The sequence below is a fragment of the Argopecten irradians genome, chromosome 7, assembly GCF_041381155.1.
Source record: "Argopecten irradians isolate NY chromosome 7, Ai_NY, whole genome shotgun sequence".
Lineage (NCBI taxonomy): Eukaryota > Metazoa > Mollusca > Bivalvia > Pectinida > Pectinidae > Argopecten > Argopecten irradians.
In genome coordinates this window covers 13,096,029-13,108,280 of record NC_091140.1, presented here as the reverse complement: position 1 = coordinate 13,108,280, position 12,252 = coordinate 13,096,029, and the positions used below count along the sequence as shown (strand labels likewise).

At 34.5% G+C, this 12,252-nt stretch overlaps 1 protein-coding gene across 7 annotated transcripts in view; it reads right to left on the bottom strand.

The window, feature by feature from the left end:
* Positions 1–3,992: 3,992 nt before the first annotated feature.
* Positions 3,993–12,252, bottom strand: part of LOC138327590 (protein diaphanous homolog 2-like) — a 58,693-nt gene continuing 50,433 nt past the window's right edge. For 4 of the 7 annotated variants that reach the window (XM_069273790.1, XM_069273792.1, XM_069273791.1 and 1 more), the window contains one exon: positions 3,993–7,175. In XM_069273790.1, the coding sequence (XP_069129891.1) occupies positions 6,943–7,175 (233 nt within the window). In that variant the 3' untranslated portion in view covers positions 3,993–6,942. Of the gene's footprint in view, positions 7,176–8,654; positions 8,695–12,252 lie in introns of all 7 variants that reach the window. The other 3 variants (XM_069273793.1, XM_069273794.1, XM_069273795.1) reach the window with 2 other exon arrangements.

The following is a 12,252-nucleotide window of genomic DNA, read 5'->3' as shown; positions in this document are numbered from 1 at the left end:
AAAAGATTTGTTGTAAACTTGCTAAGGTATACTTACATGTATGTGACTATAGAATTGATACGGAAAATGATATGAAACAACGAAATGTAGCGTATTTTCAAAAAGAGCATAATCTTGAAATACATAAACGTATCTGATATTAAAGAGTATTATTTTGTATATGTACAATGTGATCCTGTTTAATATTTCCCCGAAAAAATATCATTATGCGGACCATTTCCATCATTATGGGTAGAATAAACAATTCAAAGAATGGGGAAGCAAAAATAAGTCCTTAAATACATGTATGTATTGTACAAAATAACGACGTTTACAGCAGGTATAATAAAAGTCATTTTTCGATAAGATTTGATTATATACATCATTAATTCATGAAGCAATGTTAATCCTAATGCAATACAGTGTACAAAAGGCTAACAATCGGACATTTTAAAGCTTGCATGTTTGTAAGATAATCCATAGAATGTATGCTTGTGAGATATTCTATAAAATGTAAGATGTTATTTTATTTTTTTTATCTATTTTTTTTTATTTTGATGTAATTTTGACCTGGCATTGCTCATGAAGAAATGACAACTTGCTGTCCATAGAAATTGTCAGATCATCAGTGCCGAAAAATGTTTTCGTCAAAATACGTTAATTATAACAACTCTCTAACTTGCAATATTTACTAATTTTCGGACTAACGGGCCTTCGGACTATTGGGCCTTCGGACTAACAGGCCTTCGGACTATTGGGCCGTAGGGATATAAGGGTGTCACCGTCAACCACAGCGTACCGTTATACGGCTCTTTTGATGTACACCAAAGGAATAAATTACCTGTTCTGTTCTGCTTCCTCCAGTTTGTTCAGTGATGTGTAGATATAGTAAGTGATCGGAACCCCTGGAGTATCGAGGATGAATATGATGGAGGTTGACTCTGTCACGTTCATGGAGACCGAGGTTACTCCAGCCTCGGCATTGTTTCCTGTTTGTCTTCATCGCCATTCTAATTGGCGTTATATCCACCCCTGGACAATCTCATATTAAAACCGAAGGCAACAGAACAGAGCAGGTAATTTAGTCCTTTGATTTTCATCAAAATAATCGTATATCAGTACACTGTAGTTGACATGTGGCTTTGGATTTTGGCGTTGCTCTCTCTCTCTCTGCAACCTTCAAATGAAGTCTTTGTAGACCTGTCAGATTTTTCTTCTTCTGAATTACCTTCAGTTTTACTATGAGGTAGTCCAGGGGTGGATATAACAACAGTAATTGCAACCCCTGGAGTATAGAGGATGAGTTTGAAGGCGTAAGCATGTTTTGCAGACATTAAATATGTCTATTTTTATCTTGATTGACGGGTGTACATGTAGTTTTTTCTAGGAGAGTTTGAATACGAAGGAGGGCAGTATTATCGGCAAAACTAGACGCTCAAAAGTCCTGTGAAATGTTTGCCCGCATTGTGAGATTTGAGACTTTGAAGGACGCCATTAACAAATCCTTTGAATAAAGTTAATGAAAGCGTTGTGCCCTGCAGAACTCTCTGACGAACGGCGAACGGGCATCCCAACAGTAATCTCTACCACAGGGACCTGGCACGAAAATTTTTAACCAACAGTATACATATATATATGTTATAGTATCAAGGGTATGAACTCGGCGGTAAAAACGGACCTATTTTTTTTTAAAACCGTGATTTTAATAAATGGGTTCTATACAACATTGACGGATATCTTACCTTAAAGATGTTTAAATGGAGTGTCTACAAAGTACGGGTCATGACACCTCCAAAGGAGATTGTGGATGAACACAGTTATGGGTACTGTTTACCACCACAAGCGTAGATTTTGTGATTATGGCTTGGTTTTTGAGGTGCCCATTAGAGCCGAGACGACATTTCGACCCGACAGGGAAATGTCTACCCAGCATATTTTTCGTAAATTTCCCGATTTATCCATCCTCGATATTCCAGGGGTTCCGTTCACTTATGATCTCTACACCCCTGGACTATCTCATAGTGAAATTGAAGGCAGCTCAGCGGAAAACATTTGACCAATCACAGGCTAGCAAAGATTTCCTTTGAAGACTACAGAGAGAGCGACGCCTAACATCAAAGCCACACAGTCAACCACAGTGTACCGTTATACGGCTCTTTTGATGTACATCGTATGACTAAATTACCTGTTCTATTCTGTTGGCTCCAGTTTTACTATGAGATAGTCCAGGGGTGTAGAGATCGTAAGTGATCGGAACCCCTGGAGTATCGAGGATGCGATTCATCAAGCCATAACTTTGTCAATACTTGGCCAACTTTGTTCATCAAGCACTCAATGGAAAGATAAATTATTTCTCTTTAAGGTAAGATATCCGTCAATGTTGTATAGAACCCATTTATTAAAATAATCACGGTTTTAAACAAATAGGTCCGTTTTCCTCGACCGCCGAGTTCATACCCTTGACACTATAATGTGTATATGTATATATACTGATAGTTTAAAAAAATCATGCCAGGTCCCTGTGATCTCTACTCGACGTGAAAAGTGGCGTCCACCAAGTGTATCCTATACTAGTTTCATCTTGTGCCTTTGTCTGCTACAACATTCCCTTATTCCACACATTTCCGAACCCAACCAGTCAGCTGGTGTCCTTTGCCTTATTTAGTCCTTGAATCTCTAGACAATTAGCGAGACAATGTTGAGCTCGACGTCTTCATGTAATTCTGCACTGCATACATGTACGTTCGTTCTAGAATTGCACATGCTAATCATGGCTTCCATGGTTTTACCTATGACGTTTGTGGTCGTGGTTTCTTTTGGTAATATTTTTGAGCACAGTAATTCCTGTTCAGTCACCCTAACTTAGGTGTTTGGTACCGAGGCTCGTTGTGCCTGGAACCTTGTCGTGGTCACTCCTATTATTTAGCCTCGTATCTGTTATAACAATAAATTCTGGTGCTGAAAGGTGGGAGTCTTATCCGATTTACTTCTAAATATCGAATTCATAGCCCTCCGCGTCTTCTAGCAGCAGACCATGTTTTTGGGTTTTTTTTCCCCAAGGATTGACTCCCTTCATTCATGGTGGCTGTGCCTCTATGACCCCGTTTTAACCAGAAAGACGTTAGCCAATCAAAAGAAGTTACAGACCAAATAGTTATTTTAGTTATTACAAAAAGGGACTTGCAATAATTATTTTGGAACCGCCCTGTCACTAGTGATGGGCCAGATCCATGGTTTTAACTTATATAAATACTATACTTGTGACTTTTTGGTCAATGGTGATTAAAAACTGGTTGGGATTTGAGAGAAAAGATGACCGGTCAACACTGGATGCCAAGTAAGTAATGAAACTTATCATTAATGAAAATACCAAAAGACAGTGTTTCTGATAAGTTTTAAATGTTTTATTCAGGCAATGAATTCCATTATAGTTATTTGTCTCCACAATCATCCACAATAACACATTTATAACTCTCATACCATACTGACTCCCTTACATCACTCGCACATACACTTATATCCAGCATACACAAGCTGCAGCAGTGCAATGTACTCATGTCCAAGCTAAAGCAATATCTAGTAGAGTGACCACTCCAATAACCAGATGTCCCAATGGTTGGAACAGTCACACAATATATATCTATATATACATGTATAGATCTATGCTTTTTAAAAGCACTTGTACTACACATATATCAGAACATATTTTCTTTGGATCTTTTTGTGATGAGTGAAGATTGTTTAGTGAAGGTACAATGTACATGTTTTCAATGTCATATTTGAGTCGTGTTCAGAGGCAGTGAACTTTGAATATGAAAGAACATGTAACATCAGGATTGCGAGAAGTTATCGAGATCTAGAAAAACTGTTATTTTGATTTTACTGGAAATGCTATTTATAGTACCTTTTTGTAAATAGTAGATCTAGTCCAGTGGGTTGGTTATTATTCTTATTTATCTCTAGATTAACTATTGCTTTGTTAGCTAGGATATCAGTCAAATGAATTTTTCTCCCTCCCGAATTATATTCAATGTTCAAGATATATAATATAATACTAAAATAAAACTAAACTTAACAAACTAAACTACCAACAATATAGGATCGTCCACTTATGTTCGAACACACTCTGCAGACTTGTACTTTTACATACAGACCCATAGAAAATATGTTTATATGGACTCAATTTCAGCAAATATAGAAAATACTTCTGGTTGAAAAAGCACCAAAATAAACAAAGTATAAGACTCAAGAGGAAGACGGAAAGATTATAAAATATATATATATATATTGAATACAGGTAACAGAGTAAATGAAGTTTATATATGTGGAACGTTCTGAAGTTAAAGAAGCGGGTTTAACCCTAAACTACAAGCTCTACATACACTATAGACTCCTTTCCACCAACTTCCCTAAAAACACTTCTGCCACATCTATCCCTAAAATTTACAAAAACCGAAAACAACATTGTGGTTTACAGAAAACATATTCAATAGGTGAAAGTGATTTAAATATTTTTCAAATTTGAAAAAAAATAAAATAAAAAATCAAGAATGCTAGTTATTAATTATATTTTTTTAAGAACTGGAGAATCATAATAAATAAAAGTCTATGACAACCTTGATTTTTTTGTGGTTTAATATCATTCACTATCATGAAATACTGTCAAGAAGAAAAGAAAGACACATAAAATTATGTGAGAATAATTCTAAACATGAAAACTATTATGAGGCTGAAAATGTATAGACAGTTAAATACTTAGACAATAACTGGCCTCAAGAGTAAAGATTTATTCATATTTTCAACTATCAAATTTTCAAAATGATTCATGAAATTGCAAAACTATTGTTCCTTCGAAAACGGTTTTTTTGTTGTCTTTTTTTTCTTTCGTCATTACATTACCAATTCAGTGCATGGAATGAAGTAAAGCTTAGATCAAATGTATTCGTTTTCATCATTACAAATTCTTAATAACACACTTTTCTGAAACGAATAAAACATGCTTATCAAAAAAAGCAGACCAGAAAACATAATTAATAGTAATAATTCAAGACTTAGAGGTCGTATATAATGCGAACTACATCACTTACTCGATACACATACATATACATTTACACACTTACAGTTCCCACATGTGTACACATGTAATGACAAGTCTCCGTGGTAACAGTTTATAACTAATTACATCCCCATGTCGTCTCTGGGGTGACGTGTTGGTTAAAATATTACTATATTACAGTAAACATTTGTAGGAAAATAATATTTAACATCTGTATGTACATAAAGCACTGTTTATATCTCCATATATACAGATACATGTATATATCAAAAATTAATAAAATACAATTTAGTCTCAGCTACATAAACCTTTTCAAATTCAGGCTGTAACAAAAAAAATCATTTTCAGAAAAACAGGATATAGCAAATTTCAGTCATGTGAAAACTCCTGGGTATTATAATAAAGTTTATGTGATATCATTGATGAAATTAAAAAATTAATTTTGGATGAACAGTTTTCGGCAATCCTATATTAAACGAACACACACTGCCTTCAGGAAAAATAAAATTAAAGGTATTGTTTTAAATACTGGCAATGTTACAAACTAACACAGGAACACTAATAGCTGAAGGTAATTCTACATGAAATGCCCTAATCCATCACAACAGTATACACTTAATATAATTTCATGCAAAATTCTGTTAAAACAGAGAATCATAATAAGCATTGGATTATTTTTAACACAGTGCCTTCCCATAGTAACTTAAAGGCATTTCCTATAGTGGTGATGATTTTTGGTATGGTACACTTGTTATTATGTCGCAACAAGTCTCAGGAACAAAGATATCATAATGAAGTTTTACTTTATACTTTAAATGAACTGAAAACAATTTTGGTGGGATTCTTTCCACTTAATGGGCTTGATGTTTGCTAAATACAAAATATTGAGAAATGAAAAAATTCAAACAAATGATAAAGCTGATCTGTGGTAGATATTACTATGACAACATGGCTAAACAGGTTGTAAAAACTTTTACATCAATGACCTTGAATGTGTATAAGGCCATTCATCAAAACAAATAAAATTCTTTTCTTTTAAACTGCATGACAATCATGACTAGACATATCAATGGTTTTGTAGAAACTATTTTATGCAATTGATCCCTCTGACCTGTCCAGAACCCTTGACCCCTCTGACGTGTACAGAGGCCTCAAGACCTTTGACTTATATAGCGACCTTGACTCTTGTGACTGAAAAAGTGAGTGGGCCAGGACAAGTTGAGCAAATAAATACATTGTATGAAAGCCATCTACCTATCACAAACAACAATGCATAAATCACAACTAGGACTTTAGTTTTGATGAAGCGATTAGGTATTTTAGCACATTTATACTGAATGACCAAAGAGGTCAAATTTTAGTTTGTATCTAAGTTATCCCAGTTATATCATAGGGTATGAACAAGTATCAGATGAGAATAAATATGAGTACCATTCTTCCAAAATCTAATTTTATATGAACTCATTCTCAACAGTGTTTGAATCACCATGGTAGACTCCCATGTCAATCTGTGATGAAATTCTACAACATGTTTATTTGATAGTGTAAAGAATGTGCAAATACTTTTTATAGCGGTTTGAAATAAAATCATTGTTTTATTTATATATACTGTATCTTTTGAAATTCTACGACGTGTTTAATAGATAAAGTAAGGAATACATCAATTCTTTCAAAGCAGTTTTAAAAATATTTACCATTTTATTCATATCCATTGTATCTCAAACAATAATGTATTAGTGTAGGGTCTATATAGAGCCGATATAAAACTATTGAAATGAATGATCACTGTAATATTTCAATATATACAACTTACTCCACAGAGGAGAGTCTACACATTTATATACAACACAGGATATGTATCATCACCATATGGTCCCATTGATAAATCCATGTCAAATCTGAATTCATCATAATTCTTTCAACCTTGCTAAAAGTTTTTCTGCCTCACTTTCACCTTCCGAAGGCTTTCTCCGCTCCCGTTTCCGTTCTCTCGGTTTTTCGACGGGTACACTAGTCCTTTCACGAGGTGGAGTGTCTGAATTAAGCACATCGTCAAATGAAATTTCACGCACAGTAGAGTTATCTCCCTGGAGCAAATTCTGTCGTGACCTTGACCGAGAAAGTTGGGCTCGACGTTCAGCTGAAAGAATAGAAATCATGACCATTTGAAATAGTGCAGATATTATCAATAAATTCATACAGGTTTAAAATGTAACAAAGCAATATTTAAATTTTGTAGGACGATTCAAATACATATATAATGTAATATCCTTTATCGAGTAAGTTTGAGATAATATTTATGATTAATAATAGGATGAAAAATACATGACCATCAAAACTCATAATAAAATATCGATGAGACTGTAAACCAATCAATGAAGAAGCAACACATTATAAAAATATTAACAGTAACATTCAAATTTAGTGTATATTTTGTTTACACCAAACACTAGAATACATGTAAATGCATTTGTATAGCAACAGCCGTCACTAAATCTGAAAATGTGATGAGAAACTCAACAGAGGACAAAGGGAAATAATTGTGTCACAATACGTGTTAAATTGGTGGTTACAGCAAAAATACATAAAAAAAACCCAAAAAAACCCCACCAAAAACAATTGAATAAGTTCTTTCATAACACTTATATCTATTGAAATTCTAACAGTGAAACTCATTCGGGTAAAATAAAGATGCAATGCAAGACTTTTTTCATAGAAAGGGGACATTTCTTAATGATTTTTTTAAAAATATTTTTAAAATTCGTTAAGATCCCAAGTCTCTCCCCTTATTTCCAAGCAGACTGTTTGTTGTATGTGGTACATGTACAAGATAACTGCTATTAAGTAAGGGTGTTCTATCTTTTATAAAGGTATGTTTAACAATCTGTTTCAGTTCATTTACCAGTAATTATCTAAATTAGGATGTAAAGGATGAAGATCCCATTTAGCATTAAGTTGCTGTGGCATTTGAGTCAGGTAGGCATTAATTTATACTTTGTTTTCAATTGGTTAATTATTATTCAATATGTAATTAAGTATTTTTTTTGAAACATGCAAATGATAAATACTTTCAGAAGGAGCTGTACACCAGCCTTCTGCATGTAGTAACCAGGAAAATGATTATCGTAAAAAAGTAAAGGAGTTTTGTATGTATATATACTTCTTTAAAAAGTTATCCGCATTAAATTTAGTAACAAGGTAGTTGGTAGGAGAAATATATATTTTTCAGGCATGTGTAAAGGCCAACTGCAGAGAGTATGCAAAAGGTGGGCTTTATGGTGACTACATTTGTATATCATATGTTCTTAACAATTGTCTTTAAAGCTTTATGAATCAATTATCAAGTGCCTAAATGTTTAATTAATACATTTTCCAAGATTTTCACAAATTATGAAATCAAAAGCTCATGTAAATACTTCAATCTTCTGTGAATGATTTATGAAAACTCTTTTCTTTTTCTATTCTTTCAGGGTTATGCTACATTTATTTTAAGAAACTAGAATATTCTCTGTTGCTTATATCATAAGATAAGCATTTAATTCTATTTTTGCATTTGTTACATCATAGCAAGTTGTTAATATATATAATAGGTGTGTTATACAGGGTAGACATGTGTCACCTGTTAACTACTCGAGTTCTCCATGCCTGATTCGCACACGCTGAAAATAAAGATTCTTATTATACCTACTATCAACTTGGATTACAATGAGGTGCTTAAGGTTTTGTATTAGGAATGGTTATACACTTCTATAACATGACAGATTACAATATAGCATTGTCAAGGTCTAGTACTGACACTGATTACAAAAGGTCCTCAAGTTGTGTACCAAAAAAGATGTATTGTATTTTCCTGGAGTATAATCTGCAACTCCCCTCCATCCCACCTGAAAACCGGGTGTGTGACCTACACATCAGTGCCAATTATATGTGGACAAAAACTAAAATCAGAAGATGTTTTGATGGGAAAATATCATGGCAAAAACGAGCATCGAAAATTGAACGAAATGATGATGAAAATACTCAAGATACTCAAAAACATTCAATTCAATTACTGAAACATTTATAATACATGTCACCTCTGTACCCCTTATCAAGACAGAGAACAGAATCAGATGCCGATATGAACGACATGACACCATTAGGCAGACACAATTATCGGCGTTGTATCCAACCAGGAGGTGTAGAGGTCAAAACAACTATTGTTTTTTTAGTCTGAGTTAGCCAAAACAACTTTAGTTGGGTTTTAGCTGTTTAAGGCAATAATGTAAAATCAAGATTTAAATGTAGTACATGTAACATATGTGATAGTATAGGATATTTATGGATTTATCATATGTGATATTATAGGATATTGATGGATTTATATCTTTTTACATATTTCATATCATCATATATTGGGATATATCTTTTTACATTTTTTGGAGGAAGGCTACAAAAAGAATTAAGTTTATCTAATAAAAAAATGAAATATCATTAAATAATATAATAAAAAGCAAACATGCATAATTCTATATATAAAAGCTGGGTTTTTCAAGCACACACACAAAATACCAAATAATTGAAAGCAAAAACAAAACATATGGAACTCAAAATTGTAACATAAGCAACCCTAGTAAAATTAAAACAAAATAAAACAACATGTGTGTAATTGAAAATAATAACCATCAACATCACTATAAAACGATGATAAAAATATTCCCAGGTTATAATATGTGTTCAAACACTCTAAATGATCCTGCCCTGGAAACAATTTCTCAAAATCTCATAAATGAACTTGCACATAAAATAACATCAAAACAATGAAAAATAGGTGTAATGGTAAAAAGTAGGAACAAGAGGCCCAAAGGGCCTTAACGGTCATCTGACTACCTTGGCAATAGTAAAATTAATTATATATGGTGTCACTTTGTCAGGACCATGTCAGGATCATTTTCAATTTCTTTCAACAAATTTTATTTCAAACAAGAGGCACAAGGGCCTTAACATATAGGAAATTAATTAGATATAGTGTCATGGTAGCCATCTTCGATTTGTGATCAACCAGAGATGTAACAATACTTTGTCGGGCCCATGTCAGGATCATTTCATGCAAGTTTCAGCCAAATCGCACCGGTAGAACTTGAGAAGAAGTTCGAAATATGTTTTCAAGATGGCGGCTGTGGCTGCCATCTTGGGTTTTGTATCAACCTAAAAAATAACAACACTTTGTCAGGACCATGTCAGGATCATTTCATGCAAGTTTCAGTCAAACCGCACCGGTAGAACTTGAGAAGAAGTTCAAAATGTGTTTTCAAGATGGCGGCTGTGGCGGCCATCTTGGATTTCGGATCGACCCGAAAAATAACAACACTTTGTCGGGACCATGTCAGGATCATTTCATGCAAGTTTCAGTCAAATCGCACCGGTAGAACTTGAGAAGAAGTTCAAAATGTGTTTTCAAGATGGCGGCTGTGGCGGCCATCTTTGATTTGGGATCGACCCGAAAAAAAACAACACTTTGTTGGGACCATGTCAGGATCATTTCATGCAAGTTTCAGCCAAATTGCACCAGTAGAACTTGAGAAGAAGTTCAAAATGTGTTTTCAAGATGGCGGCTGTGGTGGCCATCTTGGATTTCGGATCGACCCGAAAAATAACAACACTTTGTCGGGACCATGCCAGGATTATTTCATGCAAGTTTCAGCCAAATCGCACCAGTAGAACTTGAGAAGAAGTTCAAAATGTGTTTTCAAGATGGCGGCTATGGCGGCCATCTTGGATTTGGGATCGAACCGAAAAATAACAACACTTTGTCAGGACCATGTCAGGATCATTTCATGCAATTTTCAGCCAAATCGCACCGGTAGAACTTGAGAAGAAGTTCAAAATGTGTTTTAAAGATGGCGACTGTGGCGGCCATCTTGGATTTCGGATCGACCCGAAAAATAACAACACTTTGTCAGGACCATGTCAGGATCATTTCATGCAAGTTTCAGCCAAATCGCACCAGTAGAACTTGAGAAGAAGTTCAAAATGTGTTTTCAAGATGGCGGCTGTGGCGGCCATCTTGGATTTCGGATCGACCCGAAAAATAACAACACTTTGTCGGGACCATGTCAGGATCATTTCATGCAAGTTTCAGTCAAATCGCACCGGTAGAACTTGAGAAGAAGTTCAAAATGTGTTTTCAAGATGGCGGCTGTGGCGGCCATCTTTGATTTGGGATCGACCCGAAAAATAACAACACTTTGTCGGGACCATGTCAGGATTATTTCATGCAAGTTTCAGCCAAATTGCACTGGTAGAACTTGAGAAGAAGTTCAAAATGTGAAAAGTTAACGCACGGCGGACGGCGCACGGCGCACGACGGCGGACGGCGCACGGCGGACGGCGGACGACGACGGACGAAACATGATGACTATAGGTCATCCTGACCCTTCGGGTCAGATGACCTAAAAATGGGTGTAATGGTAAGTAAAAAAAAAAAAAAAAAATATTGGAAAAAGTTCACACACAAACAAAAATGATGCATGGCTAAGCAATGTTAAGAAATAAGAAGGGTTTACAAAAAGATAAAAGGAAAAAAACCCAACATTTATTAAAAAAAGACCTACTGGTCCTACACCGAATATCTAATTCAATAAAACACAAACACTGTATAGTGTCATCTACAAAGGACATAATCAACTTATGAAAATACAGATTCCCAAAACAACATGTACCATATACACCGTATAGCCGTTTTTTGCAGGTCAATTTTTTATTCATTTTACAATTTTTAGTAAAACGTAAATATCAAATTATAGTAGTTTTAAGATTTTGTGATTTGGCCTAATATATACATGATTATATAGATATGATCATTTTTCTCAAGATTTCATTGTCAAAATTTTCACTACTAATGCATGATATGTCCAGCAAAATCATGAAAATATCTTCCCTGCAAACTTACCCGGCTATATGGTATAGAGCATGTAAAATGGTAGGAAAAGCAAATATTCTAATGGAGTATTAGCATAGACATGATAGCCATGAAGCTTGCACGATAACATGTGGTATCAAAGTTCCAACAAAATGCTTGTTTCTTCGTACGCAAGCAAAACAGTGTGCAAGTGTATCATATGATAAATGACAAACTATCTCTGTAATGATTCATGAAAGCAAACAAATGATAATGGCTGCTGCCAACAAAATAACATCATATAGTCATTTAATTTCATCATTCCAGAATCTTGCAT